General features: G+C 37.7%; 1 protein-coding gene across 12 annotated transcripts in view; it reads right to left on the bottom strand.

The window, feature by feature from the left end:
• The window catches only part of TENM2 (teneurin transmembrane protein 2), an 823,338-nt gene that overhangs the window by 339,615 nt on the left and 460,478 nt on the right, over nucleotides 1–23,245 (bottom strand). The window contains exon 1 of one of the 12 annotated variants that reach the window (XM_035338982.1): nucleotides 11,666–12,303. The exons of 10 other annotated variants lie outside the window; for them this stretch is intronic. In XM_035338982.1, the coding sequence (XP_035194873.1) occupies nucleotides 11,666–11,711 (46 nt within the window). In that variant the 5' untranslated portion in view covers nucleotides 11,712–12,303. Of the gene's footprint in view, nucleotides 1–11,665; nucleotides 12,304–23,245 lie in introns of those variants that run through there. One more of the 12 variants, XM_035338984.1, reaches the window with a different exon arrangement.

Genomic DNA, 23,245 nt, shown 5'->3' with positions numbered 1-23,245 from the left:
ATCACACACATCAACCTTGCTGACACAAGACTGAGCAAAGCTCCGGTAATATTGTCCTTCATTATAATTTCATTATTAAAATTATTTTTCTTGGCAACGCCTGTGTCACCAAACCTTGTTTCTTGACTTCTATCGCTTCTGTACCTGAAAAGTATACACATTAATTAGGAACCGTACCAGTACTTTTACTTAGTAAAAATTAAACAAACAAACAAACAAAAAACACTAAGTACATTTCAAAAGGATGTAGCAAAATCATGAAGTTAGTACAAAATTTAAATATAAAAATGTATTATATACTGCCTCATTCTATCATTATCATCTAGGTCCTGTTGATTAGAACAGATTCCATCTGAGATTCAGTCCAACAAAGCTATTTTCTAAAGCTGATTTCTCTAAGCAGCCTCTTCTTTCACACTGCTTGGGAGCAAGAAGAAAACCTTCCAACTACTCAGATACTACATTGTTATGTAAGGAGGTTACAATTAGCTTGCTAACACACCAACACATGGATCATACCTTTCCCACATATTTCAGTACTTAACACAACCAGACCTTGACCTACTGAGATGTATGGACCCTACCCAATCTAAATCAAGAAGTGGCTTCAGGGAAAGTGGTTTGCTGACAAATTGATCAGGTTCCAGCAGTAACACTGACCTACTTGTATAACATACTGGAAGGCATTTAAATTCCACTGCTTCTTGTAAAAGAGAAGAAAATGTATTTACTCCACAATCAAGAAACAGGGTCATTGTGTCCTAATTTCACTTTATGTTTTAAGTGAGGTTATCTAGGTGTGAGTTTCACAGCATGTGACTTCAAGCTTCATTGCAAAATGTGAGCAAGCACACATGTAACAACTGCAAGGCTCCACAAGCCTAACAAATAATACTGAAGAAATAAATCACTTTATATTTATACAGTAGTGTTTGAAATTCAGACTACTTTAAAGATGTCTCTCTTTTGCTTTCTGAGGTTCTGTTACTAAAGATATATGAGGCGTTATTAAATACAGATAGGACATAACTAACATGACCAGAACTGATTTCTGCTCAGAGAACAAAATAATCCATCTTGTACTAGACCCTTCTCTAGCCCTTCCTACTACTTGATTGCAGGACCCTAGCTATTCACAATACAGTGAACAGTTCTATTTATCGGCAACACTATAACAGAAGCAAACAAAACACCAAAGAAAGCATGAAGTGAGAACTGGAACCCTTACGAGTATTTTTTATATGATTCTTAAAAAGCAAAGTAATTGCCTTGAGGAACAATTACCGTTGTTATTATTTAAAAAGAAAAGTCTTAGCTAGAGACTTCATGAATCACACTAATTCCAACTCATTAGGGCACACACATCGGTATTTCAGATATTGTTTATCCTACAAGTTACACTGACAACACCCTCTCAAGTTATCCAGCAATATCTGTTGAAGTCTTTCCCTTTTTGATCCTATTCAAAACCAGAAGCAAGTTGCCTCTAGCATTTGGAATTCATCTGTCAAAAAAAAGTTTTTTTTAAAAAAAGTAAACAAACAAATAAATGACACCCCCCCCCCCAAAAAAAAAAAAAAAAAAACACCTGCAAACAATCATAGCAGGTGCTGGAAGTTACCTACTGACCTGACCCCCTCCCCACCAGTAAGTCTTAGCACTCCATGTTCTCCTCTGCTGTGAAGCTTTGAGGAAGCCACCCCTTGAAGAGATGCACTACCTCTGGAGGCAGTTCAGGCAGACCGACCCAAGCAGCTTCCATTCCACGTACACGAGTTTCACTGAACGACTCACACCGCTCATTTTCCTTTTGTTTGTTTGCTTTACAGTTTCGTTGACACTTTTCACACTGTACGTTGAAGAGGAAAGGAATAAGGTGCTTTCATGTTTTTGGAAACCAATTAGAGTATTACAGTATCAATGCAATTAAGTAATTAAAAATATAATGATATTGACTGAAGAGGTATTTCAATATACCTCTTGGCATAATGATAGCAATTGAAAACACCTTCTAGACTGCAGCCTACTTGGCACTTGCTTATTTATCAACTTATTCATTTCTATTCTGTTTACAAAGTGTAGGTAATGAAGGCAATTTCAGGGTGGTTGGTTTGTTTTTGTTTTTTTTTTTGGGGGGGGCGTGGAATTTTGGGGATGTCTGATCGCAGCTGCACTCCCCGCATTAAGGAAGAGAGTCCCAGGGACTGCTAGAGGACTCACAATTACAGGAGATGAATTGCATTAACCCCTGCCCTTCCACATTGCACTCGCTGCCCACTGGAAACAACAGCAGAGTTACTAAAATCCCCCACTCTGTAATGGGATGGTAATAGGATTCAGAGGCCGTTAGGGTAAAGGCAATCCATATTTTACAGTTAATAAGCTCTTGCTGAAGATGTTGGATCTCTCTTCAAAGCCAACAATTACTGATTTAGTACTAACAAATCCACAACAACTGTCAAGACAGCAGAATGCGTTCAAGACGAAGTCATCAGCTTATGGTGACACTTTAAAATGCACGTAGAAAAATGAAGCCACTTAAATTGAAATAATTTGTAATTTTACTCTGATACTAGTTATTACTGTCATTTCTGAATTCTTTACATCAGCTGTCACGGTTATGCAAGTTTGCACACAATTCTCTCAAAGTTCGGAAGTGTTTGTTTTTGCAGGTGAGCACTTTCATCCTGTTTTCTAAATGCACACCTCTTGTCACAGAGAACAGTGAACACAGAACTAGAAAAGACAAAGTCATGAAATCAAGTCCTCCCCAGTCCTAAATACCACACAATTTATTAATACAATTACCGATAAAATGGCTTGTCTACTAGGCTGTGGATTCAAAAGCACCCATCGTTCTCCAATAACATTCCTTGAAGTGCAGGGTGTAAAATACCTGCCTGATTCTGCCCACTGTTCTCTTAACTATCCTTTCAAAACACCACTGTATGCATTGTTTAAAGGTGCACGGGCTGAATGCTTTCTTAGGCCCAGTATCACTGTACCTAAAACTATGGAACACCGCTGCTATGTAATAATCATTTATTGATGGAGAGCTCATAATCATACAAATGCAGGAACAGGTAAGCAAAAGCAAATATACATACATAAAATATCAACCAAGCCCACAGTCACCTCAAACTGAGGAAATAACTGTTTCTTAACCATTTGTTTTTAATAGTTCTTTTTTGTCACATCTTTCAACTTCAATAAACGTCCATTTACAGAGCATCTCTTTTGCTAATATCAGCTTCAGTTGGTCTTCGGTGTTACTGATGCACTGATACAGCCAAACGCTCTTCAGAACTAATTCCAGCACATAACACAACTCCATGTTAAAGGCCACAATACAAAATTCTGAGGGGCCATACTAGTTTCTTTGTGCTTAAAACAGAAAAGAAGCAGGTATTCCCCAATACAGTGTTCTTCAGACATTAATTACCTACTACATTCCTCTCAGAAGTCAGCCAGGTGTCCAAGGGAAACTCAGTTTAGCCTAGCTTCCTTTCTAGAAATGTCATCTTGCCCCATGCCTCAAAGAGGTACTGTCTTGGCCTGGGAACTCCTCAGATCACTCAAAAACATACCAAAAAATGTCATTCCTTGTAAAAGAGTAAGAAAGAACTAACAGGAATGCCATGGTTGAAAGCCAAACTGACTGCACTTTTTTGTGCAATGGAGGGAAAGCACAGTGCTTTACCACGAGAATTCGTAGAGAAAATGTTGAGTATACTCAAAGAACACCGGGGGATGTAAAAGAAGAAAGATTTCTGCATGCATTAACTATGTTTAGCTTGCTACGAAAAAAGAATTTCATAAACTATTTTGAAAGATGCCTTCCAGAGTATCAAGAGATATTGCAGAGATTTTTGAAGCATAGCTTCCAGGCAAACTAACAGAATTAACTGGAAGGCAAGTAAAAACGGAATCAGTAACTTAACTAAATTCTAGGACAGGAATTGTATGCTATCAATATTTTACAATACAGAAAAGAATTACAGCATGAACAGAAGAAAGGTATCAAATGCCACATGAATTGCTTTTATGAAGAGAAAATCAAAGAACCTACAAAACAATCCTGAATACCTGTGTACACAGATACATTTGTCTAGCTACACTACTTATAGATCAGTATCTGCATGTGACTGTAACTCAGCCTGACTCTGGATTCAGATTTCTTTTCCCAGTATAGTTAGCATGGGTAGGCAGCAACAGCACCTTCAGAGGTGCAACCAAAAGCCCCGTGCAACCACACTGCTGCAAATAAGGGTGGTCTAGATGATCACAGAGGTCTTTCCCAACTTGAAGAATTCTACAATTGTAACTAAAACGCTAAAGCTACATTAGTACATTTTGGCATGCATCAGTGCCTTAAATGGACCTACGTTGCCTCACGATCATTTGTGTAACTGGTATGGGTATGTAACACACTGACCAGTTCCACTTTTTAAGAACTATTGTGTTTTCTTTATGGACTAAATGCGAAGCATTTCATGTGGTTGGTGAATTAATGCTTCATAAGAGTAAGTTTTCCAAGTGTTTGAGTCTGAATGTTTCTAACAAAGATGAGGAAACATACAATGCTAGTAAAAACAAGGAAATAAAAGAGGACAATCTTGTGTATGTTCAAAAATAGGTAAATCTATTTAAACCTCTACTTTTTCATTCAGATCACATACTTTTATTCTTCAGAACACTTTACACTGAAAACTATTATTTTTTTTTACTATACAATTAACATTTCTGCACTCAAGCCATAACAATAGTGAAATAAGCACAAGAACTGCTTGCCTGCTCTAATGCAGTACTCCTTGAAAGGACCCTGCCAGTTTAACTCACATTTCATCAGCCACATCCCTTCCTGCCTTTCTCTTCTATTCTTTTGCACAAAAGAACTATAGTTGTTTATAATTTTGATGTTAGATGTATAAAGCACTACCAGAAACATAAAACTCCTTTTCCCTTGCAGCATAAATTAAAATTCGAAGTAACTCCTCCAGAGATAAAAGCTTCACTTCTGCTTAGTTTCTCCAAAAAAAAAAAAAAAAAAAAAAAATCAAGTCAAAGGATATTAAAAAAAAAAAAAAACTTGCAGCTTTCTGCAAGAAACTATCAAAACAGTTCTTAAAAAGAAGATAAAACCTTTAGCCAGAAGTGATCAGTTCCTTCAGAAGATTTCCTTTTAGAAGAAGGTGAACAAGACTAAAACAATTAATTTGTTAAGGCTGACCAAGGGTGGCTGGGTAAACATGGAAGGGAAACACATTGCTCGTTCTGCATTCCTGGTTTGCTTAGCATTTGACATATGCTGTCACAAAAAGTGTTTTAATTGTTGTTACAGTCATTCTAAAATCCTCTCAGAAAAGGTAGAAAGGCAACACAATATAATCAGCTATAATACAATAATCATGGTTTGGATTTCTGTCAAGTTTCTTACAACGTAAATGAGCATTTATCAGGAATTTGCCCCAAACAAATAATTTACACTCATTTCCGCAACAAGACAGACATGATTCTCTTTCATTCAGCTCTTTATTAACTCTGATTAATTACTTCACTTTCAAATTTCATTAGCAACATATTCATCTTTGCTAGGTAGCAACAACTGATAGGCTGCATCTCCACGTCTGATATTAGAAACTGAACATCTGCCCATTCCTTACATTCTACTGACCTCTAGAGACTGTATGTATATATGTATGGTACGTATACATTATTTATGTGCACGTACACATACTAGAGCAACGTCACAATAGATCAGCCTTAGAGAAATCTCTATGTAGTATTTGATGCCACAGTTCTCACTCTAATCACAGATTGTTCTTAGGTGTTTTTTCTTGTATTTTCTAGATACGAAGAATCTCTTGCTATTTTTTTCTTTCACCTGTGTCCTTCTAGCCCAGACACACCACTGTCTTCTTTCCCCAGGATGTACACAATTCAGCTGCAAGTATCAATATAAATATTGAAATAATCCAGGTTTCATTAAGAATGAATAACAGCCAAAGAGGGAGAACCACAAAACTGTAAGTTCCCAGTTAGTGGAAAGAAGTAATTATTGTACGTATGGAGAGTATAAAAATCTCTCAGCTCAGCACCAACAATTCCCCCCCACCTCCAAATGATACCATCTTGCAGCAGATTCCTTGTCTCCATTTTGCTGCCAAGGAAAAAACCTGTACATGCCTGTGTTTGGTTTGACATTTAGATGAAACAGAAAGGGCTGAAGGAGTTGGATTTGTCAGCTAAAACCTATTCAGAACAGGCATTAATCCAATAGCAAAGAGAACTGAGGGGAACAGAAAAGACTATATGTTCCTCCACAATAATGTTAGCAGAATTGACATTGTTATGAGCCACTGCTTAGTAATACTTTGTGGGCAAGTGTAAGAAAAAGAGTTAACGCAAGTACATGCAAAATGAACATATGAAATATAAAAGGCTATCTTCCAACTGAAAACACTTTGTATTGAGTGTCACATCAAAATACCTCAGAAATGTACAAGATTTTTTCCAATACTGCTTGTGTTGTATAGAGAAGGACCACCGTACAACACCTTTTCATCATGTTATCCCCTGGGATGCCACAAAGATATGTTTAGGTGAAGGATCTGAAAAAATGTCCTACTTTACAAAGCTTTTTAGATATATATATATATATTTTGAGTGGGGGAGGATAGATTTTCATTTTTTTAATACAAAAGCTTTGCACTGTTGTAATCATATTGCAAATGATAATACAAACATTATTAGATTTGGAATCAGCTATGAGCTATGAGTTGAATTTTCTTAAAACTATTCTAAGCTATAGATAGTACTGAGTTCTCTTATCTTTCAAAAGCTGCATGCACACTGATAGTAAGAACTGTGTTAACTAAACAGATTTTACAAAATACAGCTAGAAGAGGAACTACATCCACTCCTTTAAGTTACTCAGGAGTTGCTTCAGCAGAAATAAGAAAAATATACACATTCGTGTCTTTTCTTTTAGAAGTAACATCTTTAAGACAACTTCATTGCCAAATCCTTTATTTTTTGACTCACCTTATGTCAACCTTTAATGTAGTACCACACAAATGGAACAAATTATATAGATGCATTTTGAAACAATCTTCCTAGATAAGTCATTTCATTAATATTACCTGCTGTACCTTTTCTTATGTACACAGTGGCTTTATATCTCACTAACTTACTGTGAACTCGCAGACATCCATTCATCCTGCACTCCAATTATGCGAGAGTAGCTATGTATGTTTAAATTTGAAGTAGGCTTAAATTAAAATACATAGATTCAGACTTGTGTCTTTGTTTACATATACACATGCATCCATGGACAAACATAGATAGCCAATACTGCTTCTACTGAGAAATGTGGCAGTAGACTGGACTGGGTCCAGAATTATTTACCCTGTTCAGATATCCTGAGCTTTTCCTAGTGTATTTGTAAACAGAATTCCACTGTAAAAGTAGGCTTGCTTTTCTCTTCCTGACTTTGAGAGCTGAGAAATACCAAGATAAAAGTTTATTCCTTGGGGCTATATTGTGTCATAAGCCTTTAAAATGAATTTGCCAATGTTTTCAACAGGGAATTCTCTTTGAAAACTGATGACATATTACGATCTTTTAAGCTGAATTACGTACCATTTCACTGAACTGACAAGTCTGAAAGTAAACCAAAGTAGGGAAGGTAAAAACATAATTCTGGTAATACTCTCTCACTGATAACAGGCAGGTTTATTTTTTGTGAATGACATAGAACTGGAAAATAAGCATATGTAGAAGGGCTTATGAATTTGTGCCCATGCCCAGCTGAGATGCACAAGGTTCAATATCAATTCTAATTTACTCTAAAACCCTACAAACTTCTAAACCTAAGCAAAAATGAAAAAAACCCTACACGTGACAATTCAATACATGAATATAGATGCATTTATAAATTCAATAAATGCATATAGACATGGATGCTTCCGAAACCATACTCATGAGACACAGTGGGATTTTATTCTTCAACATATGGAGTATGCAAACAGTTTTCTAAAGATTAAGGAATTAACCTTAGTATGTACACAGTTGTGTGCATGCCCAAACTCAGTACTCAGCAACACATTACACAAAATGTTAATGAATGGAAAAAAACACATCATCCGAATTCTTGTCAGATTGAAGAAAGTTTGGTGCATGCCTCTTGGGGGGGGGGGGGGGTGGGGAGGGAGAGAGTAACAAAAATAACAGCAAACAAAATATTAAAACCAAACTGTAATAAATAATCTACAACCTAATTGAGATGGGAGATGACTGTAGAGATTGGCAACACATTTTTCTATCAGCATTTTTTCCCAGTTACAAGTAGAAACCGTTATTTATTTATTTATTTTTTTCAAAGTAAATAAAATAAATGAAGCCATGCTCCTCCAGTGCTTCACAGTAAGGTTAATTCTAAAAACAAAAGCTAATCTTGAAAAGATCTTCAACTAATTTTTGCTTTCCTTGTTTAGCTACAGTACAAATAGATACACAAACCAGATGAATGCAGAGAAATCACATGCTAGTTATGACTAGACCAAGTTTTGTGTATTTATCCTACTTTACTTGAAAAGCTAGCATTAAAAAAACAACACAACACACATTATCGTTTTGAATTCGAAATCATATATGGTTGATGATCGTCTTCAAAAATAAATATTCCCACAGATAGAGGTCAGTGGTTGCCTGAAATTGCATCAGTTAGCGCCTGTATACTACAATCCTCCACTCCTTTGGGACTGCTTTATCATTTTATCTTATTAATTAATAACACAGTAGTTTCAGAATAGGACATCACAGCTTTCTGTCCTCTCATTTGCCATTAGTTACTCTACTTCAGTTTATTAATGTGAGCCTCATCAGAGGATTTCTCTCAGAATTTAGCCATATAGAAATAAAGATGTTAAGTCATTATTGTTCATAATTAAGAAAGATAATGTACTAATTCACTTTTTTTTTCACGTTTTTTCTTTTTTTTTTTTCTTTTAATCGCATTATGTGTTGATTTGGTAACCTCTTGCTGTTCAACAGAAAGCAACTTTGCTGCATTGGAATTCTACTATTTTTGAGATCTGATGTATTTCATTTCTTAACTTATAATTGAGCTTTTGTAGTTTGTGAACTTTTTAAAAAAAGGTAACGCTTTGAGGGATAATCTTTCAGCCCTTCATCTGAGAAAATACACACGTGAAACAACAGCAGTACTAGAGATAAAATGTTAAAAGTGGTAAGTAAAAACTACAAACCTATAAAAGAGCACAGTTATGATGAGTTTAACAATTTCAGTACATGTACTTCTTCAGACTGAATAGAATCTAAGATGATGATGCAAAAATGTATTGGTCTCATATTATTAAACTACCAACAGCCTGTATAACCATTTACCTTGAGATTTTTCTTTGGCTTTTGTAATCTCACTGCATTTCTTTTCCTCTATCAAATAATCTTTGCTTTGCTCTCCAGCAACATCTACTGGAACATCAGTAAAATGCTGCTATTTATATTAATCACTCATTTAAAATCTAGTAGGGCAGAGTTAGCAAATGCCAAACTGAGAGAAATGATCTGCAATTCAGATCCTGCATTCTGGGCTCAAACAGATCAAGTTAGCTCGCCTTCAGCCTCCTAGTTTTCTGCCATTTCATAAGGAACACTTTTTATTTTATTTTTTAATGACAAATCCATGTTGAAAGTCATCTACCATTTACACTTAAATTTACTTCAGTTAAGTCACAAGATAACATTTATGATACCACGCTACATCCAAGACTTCCATTTTTGTTGGACAAGTTCCTCAATTTCATTTTGATCCAAAACGCAGTTAAACAGATCTGAACCATCAAAGGAGCTTGGAAGAACACGTAGAAAAAATTTGAAAGGAGAAAAAGAGGTGCAATGCCAATGCCAGAAATTCAACAAAACTGGCATTACAGAATAAAAATGCCCACTATAAATCAGTGAAACATTTACAGGTTCTTTTTTTCTGATTATACATCCTCAGAAAAAAATCTGTCCCTTTATATGAGGATGAATATACATGAGAAACTGCCACTGAAGGTACAAGTAGTAACACATGAAGTCCCTGCACACTGATGGGAGACTAGACTTCCCTAGGGGCTTGATCCCATTCAGCTATGTGGTGGCTTGTCACTGCCTATCTTGTAAAATCAGCTACTGCGAACGTACGCAGAAAGCACTGCCACTGCTTTTTACAAGGTACATAGCTTTGTGCATTGATGGATCTGCATGCAGGATTGAGTCATTAGGCTAAACTTCCATGAAGACAAAAGTTCTCAGGTAAACGTATTAATTTCCATCTGCAGTGTGCCCATTTGCAGGTCTGCAACTCTAAACTCTACCTATTAAACAATGTTTACTCTGACAGCTTATAATACCAAGTTAGCTTTTCCTAGCTCCGCTTTCAGAGACAGTTAATTAGCACTGTACTTTTACAAGTAACTCTCATCACTGCTATATTGTTTGCTTTCCTTTAAAAGCCTAATAAAGGTCTAACTATCCTTGAATGCCTGCTCACTTTCCACTATGACAATGAATTCAGAACACTGCTGCTCACAGAATCCCTTCCTTCTTTTCGCTCCTAGTTTGCTCACACAGACAGCAACTGTAAATGCACAGAAATGTAGGGAGAGGAAAAAGCACCAAAGCCAGAGAAGACCAGACACAGAAGTCCCACTAGCTAAATATTTCACTTATGAGTAAAAAGCACTTACCAGCATGTAACATTTTAAAATTAGAAGTATTTTTTTTTCCTTTTGGAATCCCTAAATAGCCTGAATGCATTTTTACAGAGAATAAAAGGACACGTTTCCCCAAACCACAAACACTCTCGGCTATATAATTTTATGGTATCACAAGACCTAAGTTCAGACATTTCGCCTGATAAATTAGCTCCTCTCAGTAACTGTTAAACAGAAAGCCCTTTATTGTAATCCAAGTGCACTCATGGACAGCACTTTCAGAGTTAACTCCATTTGACAACTGACATAAATCCATTATTCTAATTTGGTGATTGCTTTACTAAACACAGATGCAGTTTATGAGTTTTAGTCACGTATTTCATTCAGGATGGTACTTAATCTCAATTTACAAAACATAAACATGAAATAGGTTCTACAGTATGGCTAAAAGGGTATAGCTATTCATCTGATGAAATGCCAGGCAAACAAACCATATTCACCTAGACCTAAACTCGATGCTAGATTTTACCTTAGCAAATCAATAGCAAATAAGTACAATTAATTTTTAGTTCAGCTGCTGCAACCAAATTGCAGAATGCCAAGCCCCCAGAAGGTTATAAGACTCAAAAGCTTTTCTTGTTCCCATTCAAACACTGAATTTAACCCTAAGCAAAGTCCAGCTCTCATAAAAGCTGGCTGTTTTATTTTGATACACAGAGAAACAGGGAAAAATCATTCAGTGTGAATACAGCTTCTTTGTAAAGCCATTCCTAATTCAATTTACAGCACATACTTTAAATCTTAAACAAAAGGAATCTGACACAGCACGGATGCTGCCTCTTGCTGCAGTTGCTTTCCTCAGCTACAATATCTGAAAAATCTGCTGAAAACCTACTGCTCCGATCAAGCCACTCCGTGAAACACCGGATCCCGGCACTTCTTACCTGCCTCAGTTGAAGGCTTCCTTCCCTTGTTAGCAGTATGAAGCATCCTCTAGCCTTCCCAATCCTCACCACCAGCCTCAAATTGCACAGCTAAGTCCCCTTTTTTTGCAAGAAAACGCGTATTGAAAGTGATTAGTTTTTGTTGTCCCTTTTAAGTCCCTCCTGCGGGAAAGAGCAGGGGAGCGATGTGACGCCACCTTTTAATCTTTTGCAAGAGTGAAAAGGCAGAAAAGGAGCGCTCGATCAAACTGAGCTTCACACATGACTAAAACTCGCCTGAGAGGCTGCAAGCTCTGGCTAAAGCACCACTAGGCGTAAGTGTAAGAACAGAGAAGAGGGGAGAGTCAATGAAATGTGACAACGTATGTGCATCAAAGACGGGAAAAGAGGGAGAGAACAATAAGAGAGAGATCGAGACAGCGACGAGAGAAAGAGAAAGAATGAGAATGAGAGGGAGAATGAGCATGGAGAAAAGATAGGAGAGTTTGGAAGACGAGGATTCACAGAATAAAGCCAAAGTGTCTGGCAGCTTCTGTTTTTATCTCGGCGAGCACGACATACTGCCTCTCTCATTTAGCAACACATTCTTTTCTCTTCCAGGTTTGAAAACTGAGATAATCACAATGTGTGCCTGTTTGCGCCCGACTGGCACGCTTGGGAGCAGTGTACCTGAGATCGCCCTCAGCCACCTTCCTGAGGTGCATTTACGTGCATTTCAGCTCCTGTGCCCATTAGGACAGACAACCCCTCCCCGGCCCCCACCCCCGCCAGCCCAGGAGCTGCTAATTGCTACAGCAATTTACGATATAGTTTAACTGGCAGATGGAATTCCACTTATAACTCCTAACAAACTGCCACCAATAAACAAATGACTGAACAAATGTTTAATGTTGATAACTGAGTTTTCATAGCAACAAAACATATTAGCATTGATAAATCTGTTTCAGAAAAGAGGTAGTACAGACATTTTCTTCTAGGTACCTTGTTATTTTGCCATGAAGTTGCACTGAGTAGTGGGAGGAGACAAAAAAGTGACCCAGAACTAACATTTTTAAAGGAATCAGTCAAAGATGGAATCAGATTTAGGATTTTTAAAAAGCAATTCGGATCAGATTTAGAATCCTAAATCAGATTTAGGATTTTTAAAAAGCAATTACAAGCTAGGTACTAAATTTAGAATGTCAAATTAAATTATGAACTCCTAGTCACTTAGAAAAAATCCCCACCGTAAATCCTCATACAAGTAGGGCTCATTTTCATGAAGGATCAGGTTTGTATTATTATTATTTATAATATATATATTTATATATACAGCATTTGTAACATTAGAAGAGCTTCTCCCATTTGCTCTCTTAATATCGTGTTCAGGTCAAGCCCAGTAGGCTGCTGGCCCACTGCCAATGGGTCGTCTGGGCGAAAGGCACCATCCTTGCCTGCTGAGCCAACGCGAGCTCTGTCAGACTCGGTTGTCACACGGAGACGTAAGGTTAAGGGGACAGCAGAAAGCTAAACAAACCTGAAAGACACAATGCATTTTCCCTTTGCTGCAGCATCCTGTTTGGGCCTCCCTGGGGATCCTAGCATCTCAACTCCGCTAGGGAAAAGGAAGGACTATGTCAGTGGCATAAGATGCTGGAAATCTGGATCCAGAGCTCAAATGTACAGCACACCTCTGTTAGTTTAGGCAAGTCATGTAGAGCTCTTTTTAGGCACCCAGGTCTAAAGGTACCTCAATGCTTAAAAAAAAAAAAAAAAAAAAAAAAAAAAGTGTTAACAGCTCTACATAGCTCCCTATCTCCTTTTGTAAGGATTTCCCAATACTAGAAAGGAGGTTATGAAGGTGAATTCACAAATGATTATCAAGGAATCAACAACCAATTTCAATCCTGAATACTTAAATGTTGTAAATGTTGTTACCGTGCCAGAAGGTTTTCAAGAACTGATGTTTCTCTAAGAGTGTTAAGAACCTCAACACAAACCCACACAGCTTTGGGTAGGCACAGTCCAGTTTTTGGGTTTCTTGTAAAGCTGAAGATTGAAGACTGCCCCAAGCCCCACACTTATTTCTAAACTTGCAATTGTTAGTGTTTCACATTATCATTTTGTCCCCTGAGGGGTAGCAATACACCTTCATAAATACAGATCCATTAAAATCAGATTCTCATGAATCTTGGGCTACCACCATCTCAAAAGCTCAAATGATTTTGTAATTATAAAGAAAAAAAAAATCATATGGACACTGGGTATTTGCACATCTTTCCCATGGAGTACCAATACACCTTTAGCCTGACCCAGTAGAAGAGCATTTTGCAGGGTAATTTATGTCAAGTATTTATTCCTGCTCTGCCGCTGTAAGGGATCTAGCTTGAGCAATGCAGCTGCTTTAAAGGCTTGCCATTTTCTCTCTCAGACATGAAGGTAAATAACACGTGAAGGTAAAAAAGAGGTCTCAAGTTCCCATAAGAAGCTCACTCCTTCTGTATGTGCATGTATATATACATGACTGTAGTCACTTATCATAAAATGAGTAATAATAGTGAGGGAAAAACTGAGGGGAAAAAAATGTTCCTGTCTATTTCCCTGTTATCATGGTAGCCCTGATAAGCAGTTTCTACATATCTTACAATGTGCTAGGTTATATTCATGACAATTATCTAAACCCAAAACCACGCATGTACACTTCTAGAAGTATCTCTTCATTCTCACAGGCTTATCAACAAATTCACAATGCAATCAGAAATCTCTATTTACATTCAAGGTCAACAAAAAGCTTGAGAACATGCATACATTTTTTTTTTTTTTTTTTTCAAAAAAGACACAAGATCGAGTGGCTAAAACGAAGCATAAGCTGATGTATTACCAAATAAACCCTTCTCTACGAGAACTGACCCTGTGTCTGAACTAAAAATGTTTGGACACTGAACTGCTTAAATTCTGACAGCTCCAGTGAGGAAAGCAAGTTGTTCTCCTACAGAAGGAAGTTATTCTACAAACTGGCGACATTTCCATAAGACAGACTAGGTCTTGGCTAACATCAACACAAAAACTGTTTTCCTGAAATGAAATGTGCTTCTCCTTGAGCTTCCTCCAGCAGTACTCCACTAGGAACAGAAACCATACCACTGAATGTTACAGAATAACTACACAGCTAAACATACTAGTCATGCTATTTTGTGCAGAGATACTAATAATTGATTTCCAGCCCTTTTTTATACACTCACCCCTACAAACAAAACAACTTGAGTTTTCCAACAATTAATTTGAGTTTTCCCTCAATCCCATCTGACTAAGTCAACTCAACTTGAATCACAGAACACCTCCTGATCCCTTACTTCTCCACTCTGCTACAAAGCTGGACCATTCCTTGGTTTGTTTTAGGTCAAGGATTTAAGAGCTTACATGCAAACCCATGCTCTACATCTGTGACTTACACCTTGCATAATAATAGAATAGTGAAGAAATAACATAACTGACGTTCAAAACGTTTCCCTGGTTAACTGATCGTGAATCCCCCTCCCTGCACCCCTCCTGCTGGCAAACTGCATCAACAGCTTTATCTAGAACACGGAGTGTCATGACAACAAATTATGGGGAAGTACAGCGGCAAAGGATGACAAAAGTACTTCTGTCGAGCTGTCACCTATTAAAGGGACTGCTGGACAGAAAGAGTCATACTCTATATATCCTTTGGAGCTAATTGAAAGCCTCTGGCCATGCAGAAGAGCTACTGACCACAGCCCCTTTCCAATATCCTTCTGTACTTACATCTAACAAAGACTTTTTCTTTACTGATCACCTATTGGATGGCATGAACACAGAACTGATTTTTTTTGTCATTGTTGTTGTTTGTTTCTTCTGTTTCAGACCTGAAGAAAGACCGTGTCTGAAAGCATCTATTCTTTTTTCCAGTTACATCTGTTGGTTTAATAAAACATATTGCCTTTTCCCCCCACAATCCTTGTTTCAATAACTCCTTTGGATCATCCTCTTAAACCACAATCATTACAAAAGCAGAACGGCATTGTGAGGCACTTCATCCCTCCCCAGCCACCGTTCCCTAGACCGTGAGCTGTTCACTCAGAGGAAATACAACCGTGTAGCACAAGCACTAAAAGAGAGGCACAGCGTATCAGAAAATACCTTATGTCTTATATTGTCTATACTCTGTGTCCCAGTGTCCAATTTCTGACAAGATGAATTGGCATGGTAGAAAAAAGCATCATCAGTTTAATTAGTGAGAGGAACAAGCTAAGGACTTTGAACACACGCGAGCTATGTGTAACCTCCTGGCACAGTGAAGGCAAATGCAATGCTGTAGCTGGTGGTTTGTTGTAAAAAACATCTAAATACTGCTTTTTGAGCCTAACTGAATACATGTGACAGCATCATGATAAATTAACATTCTTTACAACCTCCGTTTGGTCCAAAAACTGCATGTATGGCTGAATTAATTGATGTACAACTACTAGTGATATACTATTGAAGAAATAGCCAAGTGTCATGCAAAGAAAACAAAGAAAAAACACCAGTAAGAGCTTCTCCAGTAGAAGCAGCTGATAATTTGACTCTGAGTCATAAAGATGTCTTAACAGGTACTGAAATAATCTTTGATCTTTTATTGTTAGCTCAGTAAGCAATAACAACTAAAATTTAACACTAAAAGTTAGGAGTTAGTTTTCTCTATATCATAAAGGAGTGTTAATTTATTATGAAATCAGCTATTTCATGAATGAATGGAAATCAATCGATATTTTGTAATTTTTACTTGAAGAGCAACTAAAACAGGAAATAATCTGTATGTTTCTGGTTATTCAGGAACACTTATTCAAAAGGACATGTACATTTTTACATTGCATTTACATGTAAAACTATACAGAGATAGAGATAAAAATGACATTTCAAAAATCAGGCTGCAGCGACACCAACTTACTTGGTACATTTCTGCTTGGTACATTTCTGTTTACATTTTTTTTCTCCAACTGTAGCTCTGCACCCAGTGACATGCTAGGGCCTGTTAAGGTCATCGGTACAGTTTCTAAAATATCTCTCACAGAAGATTTACACTTTTTAAAACAACAGTAAACCGATTACCTTAGTCTATACCTATGGCAGCCAGTTTGTATGAGCCTTCTGTGCCTCAGTTAGCCTTACTGATGGAAAGAATAACATACCTACAGGTACATACGGGTCTACCTGCCACGCTTTATTCCTGTAACATGGCCTGAGAGCTCTGTCACACTGTGCAGAGATGTTTTGCTTGCAAAGACGAAGGCCACCTTCCATGGCTCCTAAAGGATTTTCTTCACTACTAGATAATTTAAGTTCTCACTGTGAAGTAAGGATCTACACCTCTACAATAGAGTACATAGCATCACACACCATACAATTAATTTTAGAGTACTGGGCAATACACTTAACTGAACAAAACTGAGTTTTCTGCCCAGTCCTCTTAATTAATATGCAACATTCATGCCTTAAGTATACCCTTGAGCATTCTGTAGTTCTCTGAGCCACAGCTTTGAAGTTGTGTTGGTTTCCTATGCACTAACTTGACCTATATTCAGGCAAACTTCCATTCTCAGATTATTTCTGCTACGAGTTCAATTCCAGATGCTCTACACATTGCTCCTCTGATAATGCTTACACCTATGATATGAATGCCAAAAAAATAGAATTATGTCAACAAATTAAAATGCCACCATTGTCATTCCCTAATAACCAGAGCTGGTCAAAAACATGGCCATTTTGTGAGCTTTTCTTGGAACAATCTTATTTCCTTGATAATGTGGAAGCTCAGAACCAAGTCCAGAAACCTCCTTAAATCATCTGTTGTTATGACTACATCCAAAGAGCTGCTGATTTGCCTGGAGCTGAGCTTGATCTGTGCCATGTGCCAAAGATGCCTAATACTCTTCCAAATGGGAAAGACTTCACTAAGATGACAAAATAAGACTGTAAGAAATGATAAGAAATTTATATATATATATAATTATTAAGTTTCAAGGTGAAAAGAGAAAAATGGGTTTCCACCTCTAATGCAAGGTACCGTAGAAGAAGCGGAAAACACAGAAAAAGGCTTTACTTTTTAACACTTGCTCCTGTTCACTTATGTCCTGATCTATATTTTTCACACCAGAACTCCAGTTTTCATATTTACAATGCAAAGGTCTTACAGGGTTAGGCCTCACCCTACAACTAAGAAACACCTGAGAATTCAGGAAATGCTTGAAACTGTCTCACATAATGCTGAAACAGAATGGCCGCGTTCCTGCAGCAGAACACCTAAAATTCCACTTACCTCTAAGAGACTCCTAGACAATTCTCAAGACTTGAGTTTTTGCACCCATGATGTACATGTTAACATTACACCACCACCAAGTACCACAGAAGTGGCAATGTAAGCAACATGGCAGTTTGCTCTACAAGCAATGCCCTAACAACAGTGTATATCAACAACAGCACAATCCCTTCTTGCTGCATGAATATTTGTGGAGACTTAATTATAAACCTTTTTTTTTTTTTTCTTCTTAATCAGTTTCATGCTGTATCTATACTACGACTAAACTAGATAATTAAATAATAATGATAATACTAAGTGGGTAGCTTCAAGAAAGTCTGGTTTGCAATCCGTCTGCTTTGGTTCAGAGCACAGAATAAAATTCCATCAAGAAGGCTTGACATGGTGAATAAAAACACCCTTAAAACACATTTCTTGGCATGCCATCAGCTCTCATCAGACATAGGATATTTGTTTTGATTAACCTTTGGTATGAAACAAAACACCTGTTCTTGTCTTTTATCTCTGTCACATCAGAAACAGAGAATGCATAGTGAAGGAAGAGGGAAAAAAAATTGGTTAATGCGAAGTACTGCTTAGAATGCTGAGAACAGCAGGAACATGACACGATTGACTTTTGCGAACTTTAAGCCAGCATTTTAAGCAAACTGTTAAAAAGTGTCAGAAATGTTCATTAAACCATATAAATACCTAAAGTTCTATAAAAAAAAAACAAAAATATTTCAATTTAGAATGATTAAAAATAGAAAAAATAAAGGCACACTTTAGTTTTGGTTATAAGACAACTGAAATATAACCAGATCACATTATAAATAGCAAGATACGTCTTTTTAGATATGTTCATTCTCCTAAAAATATCCATAACAAGTAACATGCTGTATTAAAACATAAACAACACGTAAAAATAGCACCCAACTTTTTTTTTTTTTTTTTTTTTTTTTTTTCCTAAATCTTTTCTTCTTCAGAATATACAGATTTTGATTCCATGGAAACTCGATTGAGAATGTGTCAGTGGAGAACTGGAGAACTATCTGGCTGCTATTTGGAATGTTCTTCAACTTTGTGAATTCAGAAACATCAGAGCAAAAACATTGCAGTAAACAGAGTTTCTGTCAGAGTGAAAAAGTTGTTATATAAAAAACCACTTTTAACTATTTTTAATTTTAACATTTTTCAGTTAACCAGTTTATTATAACCATTATCACAGGAGAGAACGTTAAAAACTGAAAATCACAGAAGCAATTCAAAACTTGACTTATCAGACAACTCTCTCCTGCAATAATCTGATGCTTACTTGTGAAATGTGGAATAAAACAGTACAATTTCAGATGCTGAATATCTAAGAAACCTCTGGAAGCTGCCAAGAATAGATACGAACTACACTATACAATATAATAGAGTCACCACACATTTCCTGGATAGTGCTCATCTTAATGCACAACACCAAAAGCTTGACATTTAAGGGCCCCAGTCTTGGGGAAAAACCAGAGACTATATGCCAGACTATATAGCCAGAGGCTATAAATGCTCAAATTGTTCAACAGCCTCCACTTCCTCCTTCCCAGAGCCTCCTGATATCTTCTTTTAGTGCTCTTTAAAATGTACTTCCTCCCTCTGTCAGTTCCCCTATCTATGAGGAGTATTTAGAGATAACAGCTGGTTTCTATGAGAACTACTGTCGAAGAGATCAGAGAGGGGTATCATTGCATTAAAAAAATCTTAGTTTTTTAGATTTTTGTTTTCATCCCTGATACTCCATTAAAACTGTGCTTATTGACCTCAATGGGAAAATGTTTGGATCCCTAATGAAAGTTTATATAACCTTAATTCTTCTTCATGCTACATTTTCTGCTGATTAAAACTTAAAAACAACTATAATCATGTAAAACAATGCTATGCTGTTATGATTTTTTTTTTTTTAGTATAAAGGATGTGAATGCAATCATGCAATATGTGGATCATAAAGGATGTTTTAAACATTCTGTTGCTCCTCTTACCTCAATTGTATCACCTAGTTTTAGTCTCTAACAGATTTTCTGTTAACCAAATTCACAGAGCATCAATTGACTTCAAACAATACATGTCCAAGATGAGAAAAAAAAAAAAAGTGTGATGAAACAAACTGTACCATGAATTTTATTTTTAAAATGCTTCTTAGTTTGATACAAATTAACCAAACCCAATCATCATAGGGAATGTATGATTCAGTACGTAAGTAATTCTATTTCATGTTCTGTTAATCACCAGAATGGAAACATTTCTATATGCTTCTTAAGAAATCCTTCAAGAGCAATGAAAGAGTGTTACTGAAATACTTTCAAAATCTGCTGACATTTAAAACTCACAAGAGAAAGCAAGCATTTACCATAAAGGCAGCAAGAAGAAAAAGTTAGTTCAGGAACACCCCCCAGCAATAAAGATGCATACATCTCCCTTACATATCCTGTTAAAATAACATCCGTGCAAAATCAATCGACAGCCTTGCATTTCTGGAGCAAGGTGCCATCCCCAAACACCTCTCAACACAATGAAATGACCGGCTGAAGTCTGGACTGCATGCAGTACCCGTGGTAAGACCTTGTCTACGTGAGTGCAGAGTGAGGAACAGCTCACCTGTACAACCAGAGAACCTTGCTCAAAGGTCTCAGTGCAACTCATGAAATTAGGCTACCACATAGGTACTCCACAACACCACATCTGGAACCTTTCTTACCTAGAAGGTGAAGTATGTTGAGGTAAATCAGTGAGACCAACCTCTCTCTACACATAAGCTTAACAGAACGCCTGAATGTACCATAGTGTTAATCACGTGTTAATGTACCAGTTGTGTTAATCACTAACCTGTCACACATTTATAAATTTTGTTTTGACAGCCAGTATTTATTGCACAGCAAGTAAGCAGGACATGGTGCACAAGCTATTGAGCTACATGCCCACTGCTTTGCCCGCCAGGCTGTTACAAGTGTGCTGCAGGCAGCCGCATGGGCATATCTACGTGGAGGGCTGGGAGGCCGGAGGCATCTCTCTGGAGGCTTTAACCTCTGTCACAGCACAGATTTGAGTGCTGGGACTGCTGGAGCAGTCTCTCTATCACCCAGATAACCCTGCCAGCTGCCTGGGGGTCAGGCTGAAAGAAATCGAGGCTCCCCCTGCCACCTCGCTGCCCCCTGGCCCGCGCTTTGCCACTTGAGAGAACTCAGCATCCATTTGAAGATTTAGGAAAAGGGAAGGATGGGTTTTTCAAGAAAGTTCTGGCTTTGGTTTGGTTGGGTGGCTGTTTATTTTATTTTATTTTTATTTTTTAACTCAGATTTAAATGCACAATGTACAACCTCAGCCTGGCTGTGGAGGAAGCCCCTGACTCCCAGTGCTCTCTTGGAGGAGACTCTCGGCCCACACACTGCCCTGCACCACCTCCCTCCCGCCCCGCTGCAGGCTGCACTCACCTCAGGGGGTGAGAGAGAAGTGGGGTGGCCCTGCCACAGCCCTGAAGGACAGGGTTTAGGGGGAAGAAGAAAAAATGAACAGTCTGTACCAGAAGAGAAAGGCAAAGGCATGAACAAGCCCATGGCCTTCTTAGGCAACAGCCAAGCCTGTCAGTTAGTCAGATGAACTCAAGAACTATTCGGTGTCGTGGCCGTGTGAAGCAGCACCTGAAACGCTGTGGAGCTGGGCGTGACTGCCAGAAGGCCCTCCTGAGGGATGGCAAGAGAGAAGGGCAGTCTTTGAGATAAACCAGAGCTGGCGATGCCTGAACTGAGAGAGAGCTCCATGAAGAAGAGAGCAGAGACCCTCTGGATACCAGTTGTGGCTGCAAGTGTGAGGAATACTGGAACAGCTCAGCAAGGCTCGCTGATCAAAAAGCCATGCCAAAGGGCTAACACTAACGGCAATGCTGTCTAGCCACAGCCATTAGCGTGACAAGGCTGATGCTGTAGGTCCCTGTAGAAACAGATATATATATATATTTTTTTTTTTCTTTGAGAAAATAACGTCCTATACAGGTGTCTGTGAGCTTTGCTCATGCATAAAAAGCAAAATTAATGCAGCTGATAGATGCTAGTAATGTGAATGAACAATTAAGGTATATAGTTTTCACTTGAGCTGAACAATTTTTAAAACAGGATTCCAGTGAATTTTTAACTACATCACTGCAGAGTGAAAAAATGAGTTCGATCAGACCTAAAAGCTTCAAATTGTTACAATCAAATAACACCTTATTAAAATATAGTTGCACTGTTAGCCACTTGATTACAATTCAAATATATAACACATCAAAAAGCACAGCAAAAAAGAGTAGGAAATTGAACAACAGAGGGAGACAGGGACATGCAGAATCAGTACATATTCCAAAGAACAATATGCAGACGTGGAAATGTTTTTGCTCCGGCTACAACGAGCTCATTCAATATTCAACTGTTGCAATCTTTAAGCAAAGCAATTACATGGAAACTTACCTCAGCTAGTTAGTTCCCTTATGACCTCAAACTACACTGAACTTATTTCCTCGGTTACATCTTTCTTACTTTCTCACATGCACCTCCCAGACTCACACATGCAACGTGCCAGCCATTATACACTGAAGAACATTACACACATGGGCCATAAGGGACAGGAGCGTGCTGCTCTCTTTACCAGTGCAAGCAGACGTTGCCATTGCGTCACCTATACATTCCTAGGGAAGGTTCATTACTCTAGGCAGTAAGAAGATAGGAGGGAGAGAAAAAAAAAATAAAGACAGCTGTCCTTGGAGAAGACAGAAATGAGAGCCCTGACGGAACCTCCATTTCTCAGTCTGCACAGGTGATAGATGCTGCCTACGCCCACACCAACAGTCACCAAGTGGAAAGGGAGGTTGCATCTGTTTCATTTATTAAGTGGATAATGACTCCATATGCTGTCCTGAACTGAAACAACAAATAAAAATTATAACATACAGGCCAAATGAGTTCCTTGGAATCTAAACACATTACTATGTGCAATTCCTTCTTAATGGTTATAAACAGACCAGAGCAATATACAAAAATAACATCCTATACAGATACATGATTGTAATCAACTATGTATGACATTTCTTTGCCACTTGGGTTTAACTTTCAACAGCATTTGAACATAGCCTTTCACTTTTCAGATAATATCTTGCTTCAGTAATTTGAAAGCACAAAACAATACCTAAGGTTACAATTACTAATATACTTACAGAAGTCATCCTAGATCCAAAAAATGTTATTTGCAGTAATAAAAAACACACCCCCAAAAAAAGCATGGCTAGTACTAATAAC

This window comes from Oxyura jamaicensis, chromosome 13, assembly GCF_011077185.1.
Source record: "Oxyura jamaicensis isolate SHBP4307 breed ruddy duck chromosome 13, BPBGC_Ojam_1.0, whole genome shotgun sequence".
Classification (NCBI taxonomy): Eukaryota; Metazoa; Chordata; class Aves; order Anseriformes; family Anatidae; genus Oxyura; species Oxyura jamaicensis.
Note: the sequence above shows the minus strand (reverse complement) of the source record. Positions and strands in the feature narration are given on the sequence as shown.